General features: G+C 35.8%; 1 protein-coding gene across 9 annotated transcripts in view; it reads left to right on the top strand.

Annotated features, from left to right (window-relative positions):
* The window catches only part of XRN1 (5'-3' exoribonuclease 1), a 131,523-nt gene that overhangs the window by 52,137 nt on the left and 53,014 nt on the right, over positions 1-26,372 (top strand). For all 9 annotated transcript variants that reach the window (XR_004956861.1, XM_036243930.1, XM_036243928.1 and 6 more), the window contains 6 exons: positions 2,154-2,285; positions 16,822-16,984; positions 18,216-18,329; positions 20,519-20,617; positions 23,166-23,281; positions 23,803-23,949. Coding sequence is in view for 8 of the 9 variants with exons in the window: in XM_036243930.1 (XP_036099823.1) it covers positions 2,154-2,285; positions 16,822-16,984; positions 18,216-18,329; positions 20,519-20,617; positions 23,166-23,281; positions 23,803-23,949 (771 nt within the window). In the remaining variant the exon portion in view is untranslated. The remainder of the gene's footprint in view (positions 1-2,153; positions 2,286-16,821; positions 16,985-18,215; positions 18,330-20,518; positions 20,618-23,165; positions 23,282-23,802; positions 23,950-26,372) is intronic.

Genomic DNA, 26,372 nt, shown 5'->3' with positions numbered 1-26,372 from the left:
TTTTATCTTTATTTCATGTAAACTTGGTCTGATATCTTGTTCTTTTGTTATTTTCATGTGTCTAGAATTTTCTAAATTAATTTTTTTTTTCCAGAGAAAATGAGGGGATGTTATGTTTTCTGAGTTACTACAAAATCAGAAGATCTTTGTTTCCCTCCCACATAGGTTTAGAATTCTAGAGGCCCAGTTATTATTCCTCAGATCTGTGTGAATTTTTTTTTTGTGGGTATCTGCTTTTTTGCATGAAATTGTGAGGATTCTATTTTAATCATCAGAATTCAGTCTCCCTGCCTTCTTGATGAAGTCCATCTTATCTTTTATGGATCATGCTTTTGGTCTAACTCTTCACCTAGCCCCAGCTCCCTAAGATTTTTTCCTAATTTTCAAAAAGTTTTATAGTTTTACTCCTTTTACATTTAAACCCATGATCTGTTGTGAATTAATTTTTGTATAAATATGAGGTTTAGATAAAGGTTCATACATTTGCCTAGGAATATTCTATTGCTTCACCATTTGTTGCAAAGGCTATTTCCTTCATAACATTGCTTTTACAGCCTTTTCAAAGACAGTTGAGCACAGTATGATTTCACTTATATATGGAATCATAAGAGCAAAATAAATAAATAAAACAAAAACAGACTCATAGATACAGAGAGAAAACTGATGGTTGCCAGATTTGGGGGGCGGGGTTGGAGAGCTGAGTGAAAAAGGTGAAGGGATTACAAAGTTCAAATTGGTAGTTGCAAAATAGCCATGGGGATGTAAAGTACAGCATAGAGAATATAGTCAGTTGTATTGAAAGACTGTATATGGTGTCAGATGGGTACTAAACTTACCAGGAGGGATCACTTGTAAATTATATGAATGTCTAACCACTAAGCTGTTCTGTTCACCTGAACCTAATATAAAATAATATTGAGTGTCAACTGTAATTGAAAGAAAAAATAGTTGAGTTGAACACACTTGTGTAGATCTACTACTTCTGACTTCTCCATTCTGTTCCATTGATCTGTGTGTCTGTTTTTATGCCAGTACCACACTGTCTTGTTACTGTAGCTATGTAATAAGTCTTAACCTTAGGTAGAGTTATTCCTTTCACCTTATTTTTATGTTTCAAAATTGTTTTAGCTTTTTGGTCCTTTGCCTTTCTGTATAAATTTTAGAATACAATTTTATCTACAAAAATTGAGGAGAGATTTTGATAGGAATTGTATTAAACCTATAAATTAATTTGGGGAGATTTGACATCTTTACTGCAGACCAAGTGGTCCACTCATCAGTGTTTTGTTTTTCTGTATACAGATTATGTACATGTTTTGTTAGATTTATACCTCAGTATTTAAATTACTTGGGAGCACGTATAGATGGTATAATGTTTTAAATGTCAGTTTCCCCAGCTAGTACATAGAAATATGGTTGATTTCTTTACGTTGATTTTATATCCTAGCACCTGGCTGAACGTACTTTCCTGCCTTTTTTTTTGAAGAGTGCAAGCCAAGTATTTTGTAAAATTCTGGATTTGATTTACCTGGTTGTTTTCTCTTAGTGTCATTTAGGTGGATCCTCTGTCCCACATATTTCCTGTAAACTGGAGCTAGGTGTAGTGGATTGTAGACCAAAGTTAAATTAAAAAAAATATATATATACTTTATTGAATTTGAGAGTACTTTTTATTTTTATTTTTTTAAATATGTTTTATTGATTTTTTTAGAGAGAGGAAGGGGGAGAGAGAGAGAGACATCGATGTGAAAGAGAAACATCAATCAGCTGCCTCCTGCATGCCCCCGACTGGGGATCTAGCCGGAAACCTGGGCATGTGCCCTGACCAGGAATCAAACTGGGACCTCTCAGTCCGTGGGTCAATGCTCAAGCCACTGAACCAAACCAGCCAGGCTAGAGTACTTTTTAATCTTTATATTTTTGTTGTATATTTAGTTTATTTTCTTAAGAAAGAAAGAATAGTAATTTGTTTTTAAATTTGGATTGAAATATTTTATAAGATCTTGTTCTGAAATTTATATTGCAGTTTTTAAAAAGGAAGCTTTTTTTTTCTATTATACCATGTAGAAACCTTTTTACTTTGAAGACTTATACTGCTAGAACTCTATACTAAACCACAAATTTGGGGGTAATATAATTTTTATATTTTTAAGGTTTTACTTGGAAGAACCTCCAGGCACACAGAAGCTTTATCTGGGAAGAACTGCTCCACCATCTAAAGTGGTTCATCTTGGAGACAAAGAACAATCTAACTGGACAAAAGAAGTACAAGGAATTTCAGAATAGTGAGTGTCATAAAAAGTATTTAATATCATAGAACTAGGATGGGATCTAATGTACTTATCCTCTAACTTATTTTCCACTTAACATGGTGATCACTCTGAAGACTGACTATGTCTTCATTTTATGTTGTAAAGAATGTAATGAGTTCTAGTTTAAAGTAGTATCTGGTTAGCAGCAGTTAGCCTTATCCAGTTCATCTCTGAAATACTTCATTATGTACAGAAAAAAAAGGAAAGAAAAAAAATAAAAGACATGATCACTTAATACTGGGAATAACAGTTAATAGTTTTTTGCCTTAATTTGGGAGTTACTTTTACTAACCATAAGGCTATTGAATTTCTTGGCCACATATAAGGAGTAAAAATAGGAAGGAAGACTGTCCTTTGATTCTCACCCTCTGCCTTACCTACTCCCCTTCACCCAAGCCCCATATGGCCCTGAATTTAGAAATGCAAGGCTTGTACCAACCTGATAACTAAGAAGCTAACCCTTAGAATGCCAGTTTTCAGGGTCACCAGAGTGCTTTGTGTCTCATGATCCCACCCTTAGAGCACCTCTCTTTCTTCGTCAACACACTAGTATTTCCTTAACCAAAACGGAGTAATAGAGACTGGCAGTGGCACATGAACTGGTGTTATAAATCTGTTTTCATCAGTTCTCCTGTTTAAACTGTGATAGCATCCATTATATCAGAGGAGACACTTCTACAATTTTGGAGCTAATACCAGGCTAGAATATTCTTATTCAAAGTTGAGTAAACAGGAAAAACCATAAAAAAAAAACACATAAAAAACCACCTACCATAAACGAAGAAGATAAATATAGCTCTCAGGAGTAGAGATAGAGCATATTTTTGTCTCCCAACAGTATACCCTTGTTTTATACATATAGTTCATATCTTTCTGCAAATGTTTATAGCACATAAACAAAATCATAATAATACATTTATTTGTTTATCTTAACTTTTTTTAGATAGTGTGCTCCATAAAGTAGGGAACACATTTGTTTTTGTCACCACTCTGCTCTCATTCCTTGGCTGGAGTCTAAGCATTCAGTAAATATTTGTTTGAATGAAAAAGAAATTGTTTTAAAAAAGACTGTTAATTAGAAAAAAAACTTATTCAAAATATTGAGTTTAGTCATTTGTTTATACAGCAATTCAACTGTTATTTATGGATACCTGCTGAGTATAGTAGTTGGCACTATACCATGGTGAATAAAATCCCACAGTCCCTATACTCATAAAACTTATGGCTGGTAGATGGGAGATGGATGTTAATATCTTGTGTGATTTTTGGATCAAACTGTGACTATGATAATTGCTCTGAAGAAATAGTACTCTGACACCATATAATAGAAGGGTTTGATCTAGTTAGGGAAGAATTTACTCTAGTCAGAGAAAACTTTCCTGAGGAATTGTTGATTAAACTGATACCTGAATGTGGAGTAGGAGTTAGTCAAAGAGTGAAAAAGAAGTATGTTTCAGGATGAGGGCAGGGTTACATGCAAAGTCCCTGTGGCACGAGGAGAAGCAGTATGTGTTATAGCCAATGTGGCTAGAGTGTTGGAACCAAGAAGGAACCCTGTTGAGGAAGATGAGGCAGGGAAGTGAAAGAGGCAAGCCAAGAGATAAAAGAAAAGCCAGGATATTTACATATTATAATATGGAAATGAAAGAAAAAGAGTGTTTCAAAAATAAGCCATGTAAAATGTTATGAAGAAGTTAATAAGGAAGAGCTATCCTGGTTGAACAGTGCGTCTTGTCCATGTTCACACATGAGAATGAATTCTAGTACCAGCCAGTTCAGGATCTCTTGTCAGCCAAGAAGGGTAGACAGGACTACATGGATTCATAAGTGCTCAAGTTTATTTATTCTAATCGCCATTTTCTTAAATTGCTTTTCTTGACCACAGTGTTCCTCCCTCATATCATCCCACATTTTGTCCCTTCCTCCCATACCTCCTCAGCTCTTTGTAATCTGTCTTCCAAGATGAAATTCACAAGACCACTGTTGTTCTGCCCCTGGGGGTTTATTTGAGGTTGAAGGTCATGAATTGATAATGTAATAATTGTTCTGTCTTTTGATAGTAGAGCTGGGCTTATCAGTCAGGTCTAGGAAAAGCAGATAGTTAGATTTAACCAGCACTGAATTTTGCCAGATGGGCACAACAAAAAGATGAAGAAGCAAGAAAATTTAGGATACTGGCAGGGATGTTACTGAAATGGTGGACAAAGGCATCTAAGTGGGGTAGCAAGAGAAGTGAAGAAAGTTAGAGGGTCAATAGTTTGAGAGAAAGTAGGAGGATAGGTGGACTGGAGATCCCAAATTAATTGAATATGAGTCATAAACAAAGTAGTTGAACAACAAGTTAGATGTAGAGGTTTTTAGACAAGCTATTTGAGTGATTTAAGTGAAAACATTATGAGTGATGTCATAACCCAAGCGATAGCCAAGAGAATAGGGGACTGAAGTGGAATGAAGAATAAGGTTATTAGAGATAGGGAGGTTGTAGAACTACTGTAGTCTTGGATAGATCATACATGTAAACATTCAGGTCACAAAAGAGTAGTTTACTGTTAGGGATTTGGATGTCACACTGGGTTGTTAGAGAACACCAACACCATCTCCTAGTCCTGTATGAAAACAAATGTAGAGAGGCTATCACTGAGAGATCTACACAGGTAAATGGTGGTACCTTTATTTAAGAAGGTGGATATAGAGGATATAATGGAGTGAAAAGATTTATGAATTAAAGAATAACAGAAGATTGGGAGGAAGGGAACAAAGAAATACTTGATGGAATGTTATGGGGAAGATGATGATGCACTTAGAGGATAATTTGGAGGAGAGTGCTTAAACCCTGTACCTCAAACAAGAAGAGATGGACCGACAAAAATGAGGGTCATCAAAAGATTTTGGTTATAAACATTGAAACTATTAAAGAATTTTTAAATACTAATTTTTGCTTTAGATATGAGAAAGTTACAAGATAATTTATAATTTAGAAATTCAGGAAAGTATTAAGTATTTTTTAAAAATTAATTCAAGCCCTAGATGGTTTGGCTCAGCGGTTAGAGCGTCAGTCTGCGGCCCAGAGAGACCCGGGTTCGGTTCCCGCTAAGGGCGCATACCTTGGTTGCAGTTTGTCCCCCGCCCTGCTTGGTCGTGCGGGAGGCAGCCACTCGATGTGTCCCTTTCATGTCAATGTTTCTCTCTCTTTCTCTCTTCCTTTCTCTCCCTCCCACTCTGTCTGAACAAAAAATGGAAAAATGTCCTCTGATGAGGATAAAAATAAATAAAGAAAATTTAATTCAAAAGTAACCATTAAGAGAAATATAAAGGAAGATTTCTAACTTGCAAAGTATGGGCAAGAAGTAAATGAAATGAAAGAAAGAATACAGGAGTCTTTCAGTCAAAATGGCAGAGTAGGGAAACCATGTACTTGCCTGCTATCACAGCCACATCAAAATTACAACTAATCTCTAGGCCATCATCAGTGAGAAATGCCTGAGAGCTCTCTGAACAGAAGTCATATTACTAAGGATATACAGAAGAAGCCAACTCAAGACTGGTAGAGGGATGGAGGTGCAGAACAGGTTGGTCCCACACCCACATGTAGTGGTTAAAAATTGGGAAGGTTATCTCCACTGCTGAGGTGGCCCCTGAGGGGCAAGGGTTCCCAGCCCCATACTGGGCCCCCCAGCCCAGAGTCCCAGTGCCAAGAAAAGAAGTCCCTATAACTTCTGGCTTTTAAAACTAGAGGAGATTGTGGCTGAGTGAGACAGAAGGTTGCTGGAATCCCTGGCATTCCTCTTTCAGGGCCCACAAATGGACTTAACACTCACTCGCTCTGCGATCCAGCACTGGGGCAGCCGCTTTTCCATATAGGGAGGAACTGAAGTGTCTGGCTTCACAGTGAGGGCTGGAGGGACAGCTTTCTCCCAGATAGAAGGGCTGGCAGGAGCCATTATTCCTTTGTTGATCCCTGCCCTGGTGATTCCTTGAGACCCCACCCCATCCAATTTGCAGACCCACCTAAACCACTTCCAGTGGCTTTTCCATATAAATGGTCTGTCTTGGCTTATGCTTTGGACTTCCCTAAAATCCCTGAAAGGTTCATAAAAAGCAACTAATCTTGCTATGCCCCATACCTCTTGCTAAGCAGCTCCAAGCCTGGCGCTAGTGGCAACTGGCCTAAATTCAATCTGGCCTCTCACATGCACATCCAAGCCCAGCACAAGTGACAACCACTTGCAGATCACTTTGTATCTCATACCAGGTGTGCTCGGGTAGGGCACAGGCAGTGGCTGACCTTGGCCAACACCTCCCAAGAGGCCTCAGAACTACAAGCTCAACTACAGCAGGAGGGACAACTCATACAAAAGACACACCTGGAGCACCTGGCTCAGGTAACCAGGGATACTGCACCACACAGGACACTTATTACATTAGGCAACTCTACCAAGAGTGGGACACATAGCATATTTAACTAAAACAGAAACAAACACAGGAAGGCAGCCAAAAAGAGAATACAAAAAAACATGTCCCAAATGAAAGAATCAGAACAAAACTCCAAAAAAAATAACTAAACAAAATGAAGACAAACAATCTACCAGATACAGAGTTCAAAACACTGATTATAAGAATGCTCAGTGATCTCAGTGAGAACTTCAGCAAAGAGATAGAAAACATAAAAAGGAAATAGAAAACCAGTAAGAAATTAAGAATACATTTTCCGTCTTCAACTGCTGCATCATGAAACCCTGCCACCATGTCTGCCCTCCTGCCATGGATGTTACATGGCACTGCTTCAGCTTCCTGCTCAAGAGGAGCAAGCAGACCTACAGCACTGAAACCAATAATGTGAAGGCCCACAATCCCTTTCACTACAAGGAGTAAATAGTAAATTAGATGAAGCAGAAGATCAAGTCAGTGATTTGGAAGATATGGTAGCAGAACACACCCTATCAGAACAACAAAAAGGAAACAATCCAAAAAAATGGCGCTAGTTTAAGGGGCCTCTAATACAACATCAGTTATACCAGCATTTGCATCATGGTGTACGATAAGGAGAAGAGAAAGGGCAAGGAATTGAAAACCTTTTTGAAGAAATAATGATTGAAAAACTTCCCTAATCTGATGAAGGAAATACACTTAACATGCACAGGAAGCACAGTCCCAAACAACACGAACCCAAAGGCCCAGACCAAAACACATTATAATTAAAAGCCAAAGGTTAGAGACAAAGATTTTTTTTTTTTTTATTAATTCTTGTTACAGATGTTTCTCCTTTTTCCCCCATTGACACCCTTCTCCCGATTCCACCCTCCCCCTACCCCCCAGCATTGTTGTCTATGACCATGGTTAAGCATACATGCATATAAGTTCTGTGGTTTATCTCTTCCCTTGCCCCATTCCCCCTCTTCTGAGGTTTGTCAGTTCATACCCTGCTTCTATGTCTCTGGGTCTATTTAGTTCATCAACTTGTTTTGTTCATTATATTCCACAAATAAGTGAGATCATGTGATATTTGTCTTTCTCTGATTAGCTTATTTCTCTTAGAATAATACTCTGTAGGTCCCTCCATGTCACATCAATGGATAGATCTTTCTTTCTTACAGCTGTAGAGTATTCCATTGTATATATGTACCACAATTTTTTATTCACTCATCTACTGAAACACACAGTCTCCCAAAACTGAACCCGGAAGGGATAGAAAACTTGAACAGACCAAAAACAACTAAGGAAATTGAAGATGTAATCAAGAAACTCCCAGTAAACAAAAGCCCAGGCCTGGATGGCTTCATGGGGCAATTTTCCCAAACATTCAAAGATCTAACACCCATTCTCCTCAAACTATTCCAAAAAATCCAAGAAGATGGACTTCCAAACTAATTTTATGAGGCCAGCATAATCCTAATTTCAAAACTGGATAAAGACACTAAAAAGAAAGGAAACTACAGGCCAGTATCCCTGATAAATACAGATGACAAAATCCTTAACAAAATATTAGCAACTCAGATCCAACAATGCATCAAAAAAATGATTCATCATGACCAAGTGGGATTCATCCCAGGGATGCAAAAATGGTACAGTATTTGCAAATCAATAAATGTGATACACCACATACACCAAATGACAGGTTGTAGGGTGGGAGGGAGGGTGTGTGCAAAAATAAGAAAAAAAAAATGATCTTATCAATAAATGCTGGAAAAGCATTTGACAAAATCCAGCACCCATTTCTGATAAAAAACACTCAGCAATGTGGGAATAGAGGGGTCATATATTGACATAATAAGAGCCATATATGTAAAACCTACAGCCAACATCATACTCAGCGGGTAAAAACTAAAAGCATTTCTCTTAAGAACAAACAAGGCAGGGATGCCCACTTTCACCACTATTAATTGAAATAGTACTGGAAGTCAGCCACAGCAGTTAGACATGAAGAAAGAATAAAAGGAATCCAAATTGGGAAGGAGGAAGTGAAACTCATTATTTGCAGATAATATGATATTGTACATAGAAAATCCTAAAGACTCCATCAGAAATCTACTAGACTTAATAAATGAATTTGGCAAAGTAGTAGGATACAAAATTAACATCAAGAAATTGATAACATTCTTATACACCAACAATGAACTCACAGAAAGAGAAACTAAAAAAAAATCCCATTTACCATTGCTGCAAAAAAAATATTAAGAAACCTAGGAATAAACTTAATCAAAGAAGTAAAGGACCTGTTCTCAGAAAACTACAGGACATTTAAAAAGGAAATAGAGGAAGACAAAAAAAAGTGCAAGCATATACCTTGTTCATGGATTAGAAGAATTAACATCATTAAAATGTCCATACTACCCAATGCAATCCCCATCAAAATACCAAAGACATATTTCCCAGAACTAGAACAAATACTTCAAAAGTTCATATGGAACCAAAAAAGACCCCGAATAGCCACAGCAATCTTGAAAAAGAACAAAGAGAGAATTTTAAAGCAGCAGGAGAAAAGTAGTTACCTACAAGGGAGCTCTAATAAGACTGGAAGCTTATTTCTCATTAAAAACTGTAGGCCAGAAGGGATTGGCATGAAATTTTCAAAGTGATGAAAATCAGGGGCTTACTACCAAGAACACTCCACCCAGCAGAACTATCATTTAGAATTGAAGGACTGCCCTGGCCTGTTTTTCTCGGTGGTTAGAACATCAGCCTGTGAACCGAAGGCATACATACCTGGTCAAGGGTATGTATCTGGGTTGGAGATTTGATTCCCGGCCCCATGTAGGGCATGTGCAGGAGGCAACCAATGTGTCTCTTATCACATCAGTGTTTCTTCCTCTCCCCTTTCAACTCTAAAAATCAGTGGGAAAAATATCCTCAGGTGAGGATTAAGGAAACAAAAAAATGAAAAATAATCAAAGGATATAAACAGAGTTTCCCAGACAAGGAAAAGCTAAAGGAGTACATCAGCACTAATTCAGTATTATAAGAAATGTTAAAGGGACTTTTTTAAGAAAAAGAAGAAAACATAAAGATAAAAAATATGAATAATAAAATGGCAGTACTACATATCTATCAACAATTACTTTAAATGCAAATAGATTAAATGCTCCAATCAAAAGACATAGGGTAGCAGGATAGACAAGAAACAAGACCTTTATTTATGTTGTCTACAAGAGACTTCAGATTGAAAGGCACACAAAGACTGTAAGTAAAGGGATAGAGAAGTTATTTTATGAAAATGGAAGCAAACAAAAAAAGCTGGGTTAGTAATACTTGTACCAGACAAAATCGACTTTACAGCAAAGGCTGTGTAGCGTGAGACAAAGAAAGACCTAGCAATTCTACTTTTGATTATTTTTCTGAAGAAACCCAAAACAGTAATTAAAAAAGACATATGCACCCATATGTTTATTGCAGCATTATTTATAATAGCCAGATGGGAAAGCAACCATAAGTGTCTTTTGATAGATGGATGTTTAAAGAAGTGCATATATACAATGGAATATGACTCAACTATTAGGAAGAATGAAATTTTGTCATCTGCAACAACATAGATGGACCTAGGGTATTGTGCTAAATGAAATAAGTCAGACAGAGAAAGCCAAATGCCATATGTTTTCATTTATTTGTGGAAACTAAACAAAATAAAAGGACAAGCAGAAACAAATGCAGATACAGAGAATATTTTGATGGTAGCCAGATGAGAGGGGTGTTGGGGATATGAGTGAAAAATGGGAAGGGATTAAGTAGTACAAATTGGTAGTTACAAAATAGTCATGGGTATGTAAAGTATAGCACGGTGAATATAGTCAATAATATTGCAATAACTATGTATGGTGTCTAATGGGTACTAAATTTATCATGGTGATCACTTCATGAGTTATATAAATGTCTAATCACTATGTTGTGCACTTGAAACTAATAGAATAAATACTGTATGTCAGTTGTCACTGAAAAATAAAATATCTTGAAAAAAGAAAGAAAAGCAAAATAAAACATAGTTTAGGATGCCTAAAATGATAAATTAAATAAGATGACAGAAACATAACCAAAATAAGAATTGTGTCATTAAATCTAAGTGGCTATAGCTCCTTAATTAAAATACAGAAGTACTTTGATTATATCACCAGCATCATTATCCAACTGTAGACCAGCTCTAAGAAGTACACCAAACACCAAAATGATTAAGGTCTAAAATGCAGTAATCCCTCACCATCTACAGTTTTCATAAAGTACAGTTGTTTTGCTTTGTTTTGGAGGGAGAGATAGAAACATCGATATGAGAGAGAAACATCAATTGGCTGCCTCCTACATGCCCTCTACCCCCACCCCCACCCCCACCCCCAAGGGATCAAGCTCTTAACCCAGGCATGTGCCTTGACCAGGAATCGAACTGGGACATCTCAGTCCATGGGACAACACTCAATCCACTGAGCCATACCAGCTAGGCAGAAAGTACAGTTTCATCTTTATATTCCAGCCATTTAAAAATACCTGTTTATTTCTTCTCAGTCTTGTGAAACAATACATTACATTACTAAAACAATACATTACTAAATATACTTGGGAAATGTGGATAGAAAGAAAGCAGGGGTTGCAGTACTAAAAATCAGACAAAATTAAATGGAAAGCTAAAAGAGTAAATAGGGGGAAAAGGTTACTACAGAAAGTTTATTTCACAATGTAGATAGAACAACATAAAACTTCATGCACTGAATAATATAGGTGACCTCATTTATTTGGTGAATTCTGAAGTGCATAATTTCACTTTTTATCATCTTTGAACTTAAAATGTGTTTTCCAGTGTTGTAGTTTAATTGGTAGACTTTTTATTGTTCAGTGGTACATAAATTAATGAAAAAACTTACAGTGAATGGTGTCTTACAGTCTGCAGGAAAAACTGAAGCAAATTAAGGAACACCATAATTTTGGGAGACTGACCTTTCTGTTCCTGACAAATTTGGTAATCAAAAAACAAATATACAGATATAAAATCTAATAAATATAATCAATTGATTTAATAGTTATAGATTAAATTCTGCCCCCCCCCCATGTAAAAAAAAAAAGCTATTTCACATAGGCTACTAAGTAAATGTAGGAAATTTTAAAACTACAGAATGAATGCAGACCCCAAAGCCATAAAAATATAAAGTAAATAGAGAAAAATCTCCCAACCACTTGAGATTTTAAAGGTATTGTCCTAAATTACTATTTCAGGATTTTTCTTTAATAGAAAATTTTTATTGAAGTATATATACAGAGAAAAAAAATATGTACAAATCATGTGTATTACTTGATAAATTTTCACATCTCTAACCAGAATACAAGTCAAACAACCAAAGAAAAATTGCCTTAGTCTTGCAAAGCCAAAGCCCCTTATACTAAAACCTTTCAGCCATTACCATCCACTTCTCTCCCCCAGTGATAACTATTTTGATTTATAACCTCAGAGATTAGTTTTTCCTATTTTTGAATGTTATATGATTGATTCATACAGAAGGTACTCTTTTTGAATCGGACTTATTTTGCTCAGTACTGTGATTCTAATATTCATTTGTATTGGTATATATACTTTGTTCATTTCTCGAATGATAACATTACATTGTATGAAGACAGCACAATTTGTCCACTCCATTGTGGATGGACAATCAAGTTGCTTTTCATTTGGGGCTTTTGGTGAATACACATGCATGCATTTTTGTTATGGCATATCTAAGGGTGGAATCACTGCTTCCTAGGATATGCTTAAGATCACATTAATTTACGTTCCAACTCCAGTTTATAAGAATATCTGTTTCTCGCTACCCTCATCAATGCTTATTACTATTGTCTCTTCTCTCTAGCCATTCTGATTTAGTGGTATCTCCTTTTGGTTTATTTTGTGTTTCTCTCATGACTAATGAAGTTAAAATCCTTTTATGTTGTTGGCCATTTGAAGACGGTCTTTTGTGAAATGCCTGTTCAGTTGTTCTGCCCTTTTATGTTGTTGAAAACTGTTTACCTTTTTCTTATTTGTAATTTTACTTACTTATATATGGTATCATTCTCAATTTCAAGGAAACCCTTAAATGATTCACTAAATATGATGATTGCTATAGAGTTTTTATTTATTTTTATTTTTTTAATTTTTTTTTTTTTATCCTCACTCGAGGACATTTTTCCATTTTTTGTTCAGGTAGAGTGGGAGGGAGAGAGAGGAACAGAGAGAGAGAGAGAAACATCGATGTGAAAGGAACACATCGAGTGGCTGCCACCCGCACAACCGACCAGGGCCGGGGACAAACTGCAACCGAGGTACACGCCCTTAGCGGGAACCGAACCTGGGTCTCTCAGGACTGCAGGCCGACGCTCTAACCACTGAACCAAACCGGCCAGGGCGAGTTTTTATTTTTTAATATTCTTTATCAAATTACGGAAATTTCCTTCCATGGTTGGTTAAGTGTTTTTAATCATTAATTGGTGCTGAATTTATTTTTTTAAAATTCTGCATCTGTGAAAATAATCATATGACTTTCTTTTTCTGTTAATCTAGGGAATTACATTGATTGTATTTCAAATATTAATCTACCCCTGAATTCCTGGAATAAATCCCATTTGGCTGTGATATATTATCCTTTTTTATATAATTGGATTTAATTTGTTAAATTTTGTTTAGGATTTTTGTGCTTACTTTCATGGAAGAGATCGGCCTATAATTTCCCTTTCTTGTAATGTCCTTGTCAGCTATTGATATCAAGATTACTCATTTAATCAGAGAGATGCAAATTAAAACAATGATGAGGTATCACCTCACACCTGCCAGAATGGCTGCCATCAGCAAATCATCAAACAACAAGTGCTGGTGAGGGTGTGGAGAAAAGGGGACTCTAGTACACTGCTGGTGGGAATGCAGGCTAGTGCAGCCACTATGGAAAACATAATGGTGTTTCCTCAAAAAATTAAAAATTGAATTGCCATTTGACCCAGTGATCCCACTTCTAGGAATATATCCTAAGAAGCCTGAAACACCAATCAGAAAGAATATATGTATCCCTAAGTTCATAGCAGCACTATTTACAATTGCTAAGATCTGGAAACAGCCCAAGTGTCCATCAATAGATGAGTGGGGAAAAAAAGCTGTGGTACATATACACAATGGAGTACTATGCAGCTGTAAGAAAGAAAGATCTCTTATCCTTTGAGACAGCGTGGAGGGACCTGGGGAGTATTATGCTAAAGCGAAATAAGCCAATATTATGCTAAAGTGAAATAAGCCAATCAGAGAAAGACAAATACCACATGATCTCACTTATTTGTGGAATATAATGAACAAGGTGGGCTGATGGACGAAATAGACCCAGAGACATAGAAAGGAGTATGGTTCAGACTAACAAACCTCAGAGTAGGGGGGCGGGGGGATGGATGAGATGCCAAAGAACTTATATGCATGTATGCATAACTAGTGGACATAGACAACAATGCTAAGGGAGTGGGGGGGATGAGAAGGAGGGGGCCTGGGGGGGGGGGTGGAAGGAAAAACATCTTGTAACAAAAATAAATTTTAAAACGTGAATAAAAAACAAGATTACTCATTTAATAACTTTTGAGTGAAAATGGTAGAAACATTTTATTGAATTTTTAGAAAATAATGCCAGAATGCTACATTTCAAAAATTCATTGGAAAACAACTGTTTCTGACTAAGATGACATGGCTTATTTCAGACCAACCCTACCATCAAGAACAAAACCAGCCCGGCCGGTGTGGCTCAGTGGTTGAGTGTCGACCCATGCACCAAGAGGTCACTGGTTTGATTCCCAGTCAGGGCACATGCCCAGGTTGTGGGCCTGATCCCCAGTGGGGGGCATGCAGGAGGCGGCCAATCGATGTTCTCTCTCATCGATGTTTCTCTCTCTCTCTCTCTCTCTAAAAATCAATAAAGAAAATTTTTTTTTTTCTTTTTATCCTCACCCGAGGACATTTTTTCTATTTTTTGTTCAGATAGATTTTGGGAGGGAGAGAGAGAGAGAGAGAAACATCGACGTGAAAGGGACACGTCGAGTGGTTGCCACCCACACGACCCAACCAGGGCCGGGGACAAACTGCAACCGAGGTACGTGCCCTTAGCGGGAACCGAACCCGGGTCTCTCAGGACCGCTGGCCAACGCTCTAACCGCTGAGCCAAACCAGCCAGGGCAAGAAAAAAAATTTTTTAAAAAAAGAACAAAACCATATAAGCTGCTATGAAAAAATATATATGTATATATATAATACACAATAATGTTATTTAACATATACTACATATAAATATATACACTATATATAATACATATATTTACATAAAATTAAAGTTATGATTGTTATAATGAGCTCAGTAGATAATAGTATCTGAATAATAGTATAAGCATACTAAAAATGGAATCAGTGGGCTAAAGGATCAAGCTGAGGGAGTCCTTCAGCATATAGTACAAAGCACCATGAGATGAAAAGAGTATAGTCAGATCCGGTGGTGTGGCTTAGTGCTTGAGGGTCAACCCATGCACCAAGAGGTTGCCAGTTCGATTCCAGGTCAGGGCACATGTGCAGGTTGTGGACCTGATCCCCAGAAAGTAGCCGGTTGATGTTCTCATCGATATTTCTCTCTCTCCCCCTCTCACTTTCTTTCTGAAATCAATTAAGGAAAAAATTTTTTTCTTAAAAAAAAGAGTATAGTAAGAATTTCTATTATCTATCTGATAGGAATTCTAGAAAGAAGAAATGTAAAAGAGATAAAAAATATATATTCCTTAGATGAAGAATGATTGTATCTTTAGATCACGGGTCAGCAAAATTTTACTGTAAAAGGCCTGATGGTAAATATTTTAGGCTTTATAGACCTTACAGTGTTTGTCACAACTACTGAACTCTGCTATTGTAGCATAAAAGCAGCCATATACGGTAAATAAATGAATAATTATGTTCCACTAAATATTATTACAGGAATAGGAGGCAGTCTGGATTTGCCCCAGGGCTATGGTTGTTGTCCCCTACGTTAGGTTGAAAAGGCCCACTGAATGCCCCGTCAACCTTTTTCTGACTGTCTGCTGCATTTACCTATTCTGAATGTTTCATATACGTGGAATCATATGATATGAAACCTTCATTTTCTGGCTTGTTTCACTTAGCATGTTTTTGAAGTTCATGCACATTATAGTGTGTATCAGCACTCATTTCTTTTTTTTTCTTTTTTATTCCTCACCCGAGGATATTTTTCTCTTTATTATCAAATAGAGTGGGAGAGAGAGAGACAGAGAGAAACATCGATGTGATAGAGCCACATCGACTGGTTGCCTCCTGCATAACCCGACCAGGACCGGGGACAAACTGCAGCCGAGGTATGTGCCCTTGATCAGAATCGAACCCGCAACTCCTTGGTCCGCAAGTCGACGCTCTAACTGCTGAGCCAAACCATCCAGGGAAGCACTCATTTCTTTTTGTGGCTGAATATTCCATTGCATGGATATACCACCTTTTGTTTATCCATTCATCTGTTGGTGGACATTTAGATTGTTTCCATCTTTTTGCTGTTGTGAGTAGTGCTACTATGAGCATTTATCTATAAGCATTTAAGTATCTGTTTCTAGTTCTTTGGGTAGATACCTGGAAGTGGAATTGCTGGTCTATATGACAATTGTATGTGTAACTTTTTGAGGAACTGCCAGTTTTTACACAGTGACTGCACCATTTTACATTCCCACCAGCGATATATGTGTTCCAATTTCTGCGCATCTTTTCTATCCCTTGTTTTCATTTTTTATGTTATAGCTGTCATAGTAAGAAACAGGAGTTTCTTATACCTCTGTGACTTCTCATTTAATTTCACAGACATTGTGAAAGGTATCCACAGAGTAAAAATACTAATACAAAAGTCTTAACGTTAGGTACTCAGAACTATTAGCAAGTTCATTCAAAATTTATGTAAGCATTTGAATATGAGTTGGTGGCTTGGATGATGATTATCATCCTAGGTTATATACATACTCATACATGTCTATATTTATTTTTTATTCTTTCTTCTAGTTACCTGAGAAGAAAAGGAATAATAATAAATGAAACTTCTGTAGTTGTATATGCTCAATTACTCACAGGTCATAAATATCAAATAAATCAAAATGGTGAGGTTCGTCTAGAGAAACAATGGTCAAAACAAGTTCTTCCTTTTGTTTATCAAACTATTGTAAAGGTAAGTCTCCATCAGGTCTCAATTCTATCTTAGTGTACACTGTTGCACACTGTATAAAGAAAAGACTATCATATTGACATTGATTTATAAATAGAAGAATATTGTAGCAATGTATAATGGAAACTATTATTTAATATAATTTGCAAAATGTTGTTTTTAAAAGAGGTATTATATACTCAGGCACTCTGTGGTTAGGAACATGTCCTTTTAATTTTATTTTTTAATTTTTAATCTTCACTTGAGGACATGCTTAGGGAGAGAGAGAAATATCGATGTGAGAGAGAAACATCAATTGGTTGACTTCTGTTCCCTCCCCAGTTGGGGATCAAACCCGCAAAGCAGGTAAGTGCCCTAACCAGGAATCAAACTGGCAACCTTTCTGTCCTGGACAATTGCTCTAACCACTGAGCAAAACCAGCTAGCACCAGACTAATTTATCTTTTAACTTAATCTTTTTTTTTTATCCTCACCTGAGGACATTTTTCCATTTTTGTTCAGATAGAGTGGGGGGGGGGGGGAGGAGAGAGAGAGAGAAAGAAGCATCGATGTGAAAGGGACACATTGAGTAGCTGCCATCAGCACGACCCAACCAGGGCCGGAGACAAACTGCAAGCGAGGTACCTGCCCTTAGCGGAAACTGAACCTGGGTCTCTCTGGACTGCAGGCCAACGCTCCAACTGCTGAGCCAAACTGGCCAGGGCTTAACTTAATCTTTAAAACAAAAATCCCAGTATTAATTTATACCCTTGCATTTTTAGGTTTTTATTCTTAAAAAAAGGGGGTGGGGGAGATTTGCCTTAAATAAATTAGTAAATGCAAAAGGCTTTTGTGTTTGTAATCTTAGATGTGGTGGTGGGACAAATGTTTTAAAGCGTGTAGTGATCCTGTAATTTGGAGGAAACAGTATAATGTCGTGATTGAGAGCACAGATGTCTAAGTTGATTTCTTAGCTATATAACCTTGGGCAAGATTTACACCCTTTCTGTGCGATAGTTTCCTCATCCGTAAAGTAGGACTAACAAAGGTCACTGCCACAGAGGATTTGTCTTAAGGATTAGAGTATCTAGCATATGAGTAGTCAATGAATTTTAGCTACTAGTATTGTTATGTAGATAGTCTTTACATTTGACATTTATAGATAGTATAGCCATAATCCCATAGGGAAAAAAAACTGTGTGCAATATATAGGTTTTGGCTGTGATGATTTACTTTTATATTTTATTCTATATAGGACATCCGAGCTTTTGATTCCCGTTTCTCCAATATCAAAACATTGGATGACTTGTTTCCTCCTAGAAGTATGGTGTTTATGCTGGGAACCCCTTATTATGGCTGTACTGGAGAAGTTAGTTTCTGTTACTGTTACCAAATAAGTTTCTTTCTGGTTTGAAATTAATACAATTCTTTACCTTCTCTTCATTTAGGGTAATACTGAAGGGGGAAAACAGGAAAGATTTCATTCATCTAACTAATGAACATAGCATTTGGCTATATATCTTTAGTCTTGAGTAGACTGGGTTCAGGAGATGGGGAGAAAAAGAGAATTCAAATCCTGCTCTTTTTAGTAGTGTATTGTGGTGGTATATATGAATCAGTTCTATAGTTATTAATGGGTTGGTGAATTTGTAAATGTGTTGATGTTTTGGGGCAGTTTCATTCTCACATGGAAAAGGGTACCTGCAAATACACATATATGCCTGTGTGCACACATAGTTTCTGGCCCTATTTGTGTAAGAGGATAAGAAGCAAAGATACTCTGGTAGCAGTGAACACATATAATGCCCAAATTGTCACCTCTGATACCATACCCCACTAAAAAGAACTGGGCTTCTCAGAGAAATGTCTGGTTACAGGGCTGGAACAAGGTGGGTACAAGATGAACTTGGCACTTCTTGTTATTAAATTTTTTTTTTTTATCCTTACCCGAGGACATTTTTCCATTTTTCTTCAGGTAGAGTAGGATGGGGAGAGAGGAAGAGAAAGAGAGAGAAACATCGACATGAAAGGGACACATCGAGTGGCTGCCTCCCACACAACCCCAACCAGGGCCGGGGACAGACTGCAACTGAGGTACGTGCCCTTAGTGGGAACCGAACCTGGGTCTCTCTGGACCGCAGGCCGACGCTCTAACCGCTGAGCCAAACCAGCCAGAGCTGGAACCTCTTGTTACATCAGAAAGTAAGGATGTGCTTAAAATAATCATGGGAGGATCTCACATATTCACAGGAACCAGCTGGAAGGGGCTAATTTGGGACAGTTGAGTATAAAACAAATAAATACAGTAATGAATTATAAACCATTGGGGAAGATAGAAATTTATGATTTCATAGTGGTAATAAATAAGTAAATAGTGCAGGGAAGGGCACTTGCTTAGAGCAAGGGTAAATGTGGGGAGAGTGCTAGAGTTAGAAACCATCAGTTTACAACCATGAGGCTAAAGATTGAATTAGGCAAGTCATCATTGGCAGCTAAATCTAGAGAGGATTTTTTATTAGGACCAGAATATTTTCATGGTCTTGAAAGTGTTTTTTCATAAACTTTTTTTTAGTTTCAAGGGCAACAAATAACTATAATTGTACAGTGAAGAAATTGAGCAACATTTTGATGGTATGAACAAAGTTAATACTATGATGAGGGACAGATGAGCATTATCTACCTTCAGGTGTGATATTCTAAAGCATACATCACCTAAGCACTATTCTGGTTCAGAATATATAACCTTAACCTAATCACAAGGAAGCATCAGATAAGTCCAAAATAAGTAGTAACCTTTTTTGTTTTTTTTTAAGGGCAGGGTGGAGAGGGAGGAATGAACTGTATTGTTCAAGATGTCAATGTTATGAAAGGCAAAGAAAAAGTTTGAATATATTCTAGATGAAAGAAAGCTAAATAGGTGATAACAACTAAATGCAATATCTGATCATAGCCTGGATCATAGCCTGGACAGAGTTTTCTACAAGGGACATTCTTAGATCAGCTGACAAAATGGACAGTAGTTTAGATAGAAGTTTATTATCAATATAAATTTTGCACTTAATAACTGTACTGTGATTATATAATAAAATATCCTTAGGAAATAGACAATGAATTATTTAGGAGTGAGGGACATTATATATGTAGTATACCCTCAAAAAGTTCAGAAAAATAATTATGTATATTTAAATACACATATAGAGCACAAATGTTAAAACAAATGGAGTAAAATGTTAACATTAGGTTGATCTGGGTAAATGTTTTTCAAGTATTCTTTGATCTGTTTTTAGTTTTGTAACTTTTTGGTAGTTTGAAATTATTTGAAAATTAGAAGTTAATTTTAAAAAGGAAAAGAAATGACTGGTTAACAGCTATTAAAGCAAAGTACAGTGCCTCAAATTTGCAATATAATCACACTCACAAATGCCAAGAGAATTTCCACTATCCAACTTTATTGTCTTACTGTAGTTCAGAAATAAACTATTTAAATAAGTAGAAAAATTAACTAAATAAAATGTAGTGAAAGACACTAAAACTTACTGTGATTTATTTTTCTCCAAGGTTCAGGATTCAGGGGACGTGATCACAGAAGGTAGGATTCGTGTGGTGTTCAGCATTCCATGTGAACCCAATCTTGATGCTTTAATACAGAACCAGCATGTGAGTACTATAGTCCATATTGTTTCATTTAGAATTGATGAACTTTAAAAATATTAGAAGGATGTTTTTGTAAATTCTTTGAATTTATTGCAAATATTTTATTTAATACTGATGAAATTCTCTCACAGTTATATCTAGTATTATTTAAAAATAAGAGTAGAATCTGCTCAGAACTTCACATAGTCCTTTTGGGGGTGGGTGTTGGGAAACACTAAAATCTCATTAATCTGTAATGATTATTATGGATTGTATTCAAGCTTGTAAACAGCACATTGATTAGCATGCCCTCTGGGAATAGACTTGGGTTTTTTTAATGTTTTATAATTAATCAAAGCCTGCATTTTTTATTTACAAGCGACAAAATGGCCTTCCTGCACAAATTAAATGTCTCTACTAAGTTAAAGATGAACAGTTCCTAGAGAAAATTTGGAAATTCTGTTTAAGGTCACAGCACCCTTTTTTTTCCATGTTTTTATTGATTTTTTTAGAGAGGAAGCTGGTGAGAGAGAGAAACATCAATTGGCTGCCTCCTGCACGCCCCCTACTGGGGATCAAGCCCGCAACGTCCGGCAGGTGCCCTGACCAGGAATTGAACCAGGCAGGACTTCTCGACGCTCAATCCACTGAGCCACACTGACCGGGCATGCAGCATCCTTTTTTAGGACCCTTTTCTCCATATATATCCATTGGCCTCCTTTTATTTTTCTTCATTAAAATAGGGAGAGGATCCTGATATCTTTCATTTTTCTTATTGATTAGGTAATTAACTTGACTAAAATTAATTCACAGACAGCTATTGCTACTTTTATTTTCTCTAATGGTAGAATCTAAAGCTGTGGAATGGACCTAAGATATTAGGCATCAGCATACCCATGAAAAAACTTTAAGGAAGGCAGAAAAGTTCCTAAAATCTTACCACCAGGCTTTGTTTGCAGGAAGAATCCAGAAAGCACAGGCAGAAAACCAGGAGACTAACGCACTAAATATGGAAGTTGTAGCTCTGTTCTGAGAGTCGATGGAGATAGAAAAACTTGTATTCATTCCTTCATGCCTAGCTTTTTCTAGACCTGAAGGAGCCGTCCCACTTATAGTGTACCTTGTTCCTAAGTATACTTATTTCTCTTATATGCCTTCTTTAATTTCTACTCAAGCCTTCTTTCTCTTTCCTAATGCTCTCTGCTATTTATTTACATTTTCTTGGATGTCTGTGAGATTTTAATTATGCTGTGACCCAGTATTTCTCCAAAGGAATACTATTGGTATTTTGGGCAGGACAATTACATTCTTTATCTGATAGGACAGTTGACATCCTTGGCCCCTGAACACTGAGTGCTAGTAGCTTGTACCAATTATCGGTAACCTAATGTGCCCCTACTCATTTCCAAGTGCTTTTTGGAAAAGTGGTACTACCTGTGGTCGAGAGCTGCTACCTTAGTTTTTACTATCTGTTCTGGAAAGCATACTTGATTTGTATTATTTCTAAATCTGATAAGGTTCTTGATGGGAAAACTGTCATATTCTTTACTATACTATTAATGCATTTTAATAGTAACTTTATATTCCAGGCTATTAAAAATGTTTATCCATTTAGTAGTGATTGTAAACATAGGCATTAAAAAAATAATGGTGGCTGAATTAATTCCTTACCAGTCTCTGGAAATTTTGTATTTATTGGTGATAAAATGTCTTTATATTTATATAAAAAATAAAATATGAGTATAAAATATTTATATAATTCATATAAATATAGTACATTTATTATATTTATGTATTTATTAATATGAATATAGTATATAAAATCTACATAAAATAAGTGTGTGTTATCTTCTGTACATTAGGTTGGAAGTATGTGGTAACTTATGCTAGTTGGTACTGGATTTGTAATTTGTTACTGGTTAAAAATTATATGATCTAATACTTTTTAAAAAATTGTTTTTACTTAACAATCTCTATAGTTTCTTCCCTTAAGTAAACAAATTAAGATTACATTTCACTGACTATTAATTACGAGCTTATACGTACTTGTTACTTTCCTGTAATAGTAAATATATTTGGGGAAACAAGTATCATTTATATCCATATTTGAAGTATACTTTTAATTTTGCTCAGTAGCAGCTATTTTGATGACATACTCGTGTTTTAATTTATTATAATAATTATCAAGGCCTGATTTTTATCCCAGGTATGAACTTCTCTAAGCCCTACTTGGAATACAAAAATTAATTTTTTAAACAAATAATTCTTGCCTGCAGTGTTTGCCATTTATTACTTACAGTAGAGTTTATTTCTTTAGACAGTTCCACAGACTGTATATTTCCTCTTCTTTTCACCTGTCCTTGGGAATTCTATCCTTTAAGGAGAGGAAGGAGCAGAAAGATTCTGCCTGCAGATTCTTTAAAAAAAAGGGAAGTGATTGCTTACTTTGGAGAATTCTTATAAGGTCACAATCCAATAGTTATGTCTTGGTTACTTCCAAATTTAAACATAAGGAAATAGCGTTTAATGCTTTGTGTTTCTATAATTGACCTTTTTGTTTTTATATTTAAAGAAATATTCTATAAAGTACAACCCAGGATATGTGTTGGCCAGTCGCCTTGGAGTGAGTGGATACCTTGTTTCAAGGTTTACAGGAAGTATTTTTATTGGAAGAGGATCTAGGAGAAAGTAAGTTTATATTAAAAGAAATTTACTTAAAGTGGCAGAAAAAAAAATTGAATGATAAAGATAAAATGGTTAATATTTCAGTATACATTTTCTCTTTTTAATTGCTCTGACATTTCCTTAAAAATTATGCATAAATTCCTCTGATGGTGATATTTTATCTAAATGGCACACATTATAGGTGGTTGAAAAGAGAGTTATTCTTTTTAGCAGCTAACAAATTGAACCTTGAAAAAAGGTATCAAAGTGTGTGTGAATCTCAGTAATATATTTCCCTGCATTTTTTTATTTCATTCTCTCTAATGACTTAATTTATGTTAATTGTTATGCTTTCTTAACTTGGATTTTGAAGACTTTCCTCTATTTTTTTCAATTACTGCTACCTCGGAAATAACCATAATAACTAAAATATAGAAGAGCAAACAAAACTAACTTTTTCTAAGAATTGAAAGTAAAACTTTTTGTTCTTTGAACAAAATTTAAAAACTTTTGTGTGTGTATGTGTGTGTGTGGTTTAAATTCAGCCCTCATGGAGACCATAAAGCAAATGTGGGTTTGAATCTCAAGTTCAACAAAAAAAATGAGGAGGTACCAGGATATACTAAGAAAGTTGGAAATGAGTGGATGTATTCATCTGCTGCAGAACAACTTCTTGCAGAGTACATAGAGAGGTAAGTGCCAAATAAGATCCTACTAGGTATCCAGAAATATAGGAATATAATAATAATTTTGCCTTGCTGATAATCAGTTTTAGAGGGAAAATGCTTTTTAAGGAAAATTTAACATGTGTTACATATAAACTTTTTTTTTGGCATTGGGAGAGATGCATTTATTTTAATTTTTTTTTAATTTTTAGTTACAGTTGACATACAATATTAAATTAGTTGCAGGTGTATGGCACAGTGATTAGAGATTTATATAAGTTACAAAGTAATCATCCCAAAAAGTCTAATACCCATTTGACAGTGTACATAGTTGTTCTATGATGTATTTTTCACCCTTGAGACTATTTTTATAATTGCCAATTCGTTCTTCTTAATACCTTGTCCTTTTCCACCCATACCCACAACATCCCTTTCATCTAGCAACCATCAAAATGTTCTCTGTAGATGTTAGTTTGTTTCTGTTTTGTTTGTTCATTTATTTTGTTTTAGAGTCTGCATATAAGAGAAATCATGTGATATTTGTCTTTCTCTTTGTGACATATTTCACTTAGCATGATATATTTTACTTAGCATGATACCTTCTAGGTTCATCCATACTCTTGCAAATGGTAAGATTTCATTATTTTTATGGCTGAATAATATTCCACAGTATATATATACCACATCTTCTGTATCCATTTATCTATTGATGGACACTTAGGTTGCTTTCATATCCTGGCTATTGTAAATAATGCTGCATTGAGTAGAAGTGCATGTGTCTTTTTGAATTCGTGTTTTGTATTTCTTCGAATAAATACCCAGAAATGGGATTGCTGAATCATATAATAGTAGTTCTACTTTTCATTTTCTGAGGGACTCTACACTGTATTCCAAAGTGGCTGCTCCAATTTACAATCACACCAACAGTTTATAAACATTCTCTTCACATCCTTGCTAACAATTGTTGTTTGTTGATTTATTGATGATAGCCATTCTGACAGGAGTGTGGTGACATCTCATTGTGTTTGTTTTGTTTTGTTTCATTTTGTTTTTGTTAATCTTCACCCAAGGATAGTTTTTCCATTGATTTTTAGAGAGAGTGGAAGGGAGGGAGGGAGAGCGAGAAACCTCAAAGTGAGAAAAACACATCAATTGGTTTCCTCCCATACATGCTCTTGACCAGGAATCAAGCCCATGACTCTTCCGTGTGGGCCAGCACTCTAACCACTGAGCAACACTGGCTAGGGTTCATTGTGCTTTTAATTTGCATTTCCCTGATGATTAGCGATGTTGAACATCTTTTTATATGTCTATTGGCCGTTAGTATGTCCTCATTGGAGAATGAGGTCTTCTATATAATTTCTAATTGGATTTTTGTGTGTGTGTTGTTAAATTGTGTGAGTTCTTTATAAATTTTGATTATTAACCCCTTATTGGATGTATCATTGGCAGATATCTTCCTCCATCAATAACTTGTCTTTTCATTTTGTTGATGATTTTTTTTTCCTTTGTGCAAAAACTTCTTAGTCTGATGTAGTCTCATATGTACATTTTTTCTTTTGTTTCCTTAAGGAGACATGCTCAAAAAGATATTAACTAAGATTGATGTCAAAGAGTTTATTGCCTATGTCTTCTAGGAGTTTTATGGTTTTGAGTTTTATATTTAAATCTTTAATCCATTTTGAGTTTATTATCGTATGTGGTATAAAAAGGCATAGTTTGGGGTTTTTTTTAACATGTATCTGTCCAGTGTTGTCAGCACCATTTATTGAAGAGGTTGACTTTATCCCATTGTATATTCTTGTCTCTTTGTCATACATTAATTGAACATATAGGTGTGGTTTTATCTGGGCTGCATTCTGTTCCATTGATCTATGTGTCTGTTTTTATGCCAGTACCATGCTGTCTTGATGACTATAGCTTTGTAGTATAGTTTGACATCAGGTAGCATGATACTTCCAACTTTGTTCTTCTTTCTCAAGATTGCTTTGGCTATTCAGGTTTTCCTTCTGCTTTCTTTGGTTTTATATAAATTTTAGGATAATTTGTTGTAATTCTGTGAAAAATGCCATTGGTATTTTGATAGGAATTGCATTGAAATTATAGATTGCTTTGGGTTGTATGGACATTTTAATGATGTTAATTCTTCTATCCATGAGCACGGTATATGCTTCCATTTATTTGTATCTTCTTTAGTTTCTTTCTTCAGTGTCTTACAGTTTTCAAGTATAGATCTTTTACCTCCTTGGTTAAATTTATTCCTAGGTATTTTATTTTTTGATGCAATTGTAAATAGGATTGTTTTCTTAATTTGTTTTTCTGATAGTTCATTATTGTAGTAAAATTGCAACAGATTTCTGAGTATAAATTTTATATCCTGCTACTCTGCTAAATTTATTTATCTGTCCTAATACTTTTTTGGTAGATTCTTTAAGATTCTGTAATAGAGA

This window comes from Molossus molossus, unplaced genomic scaffold (assembly GCF_014108415.1).
Source record: "Molossus molossus isolate mMolMol1 unplaced genomic scaffold, mMolMol1.p scaffold_m16_p_5, whole genome shotgun sequence".
Lineage (NCBI taxonomy): Eukaryota > Metazoa > Chordata > Mammalia > Chiroptera > Molossidae > Molossus > Molossus molossus.
Note: the sequence above shows the minus strand (reverse complement) of the source record. Positions and strands in the feature narration are given on the sequence as shown.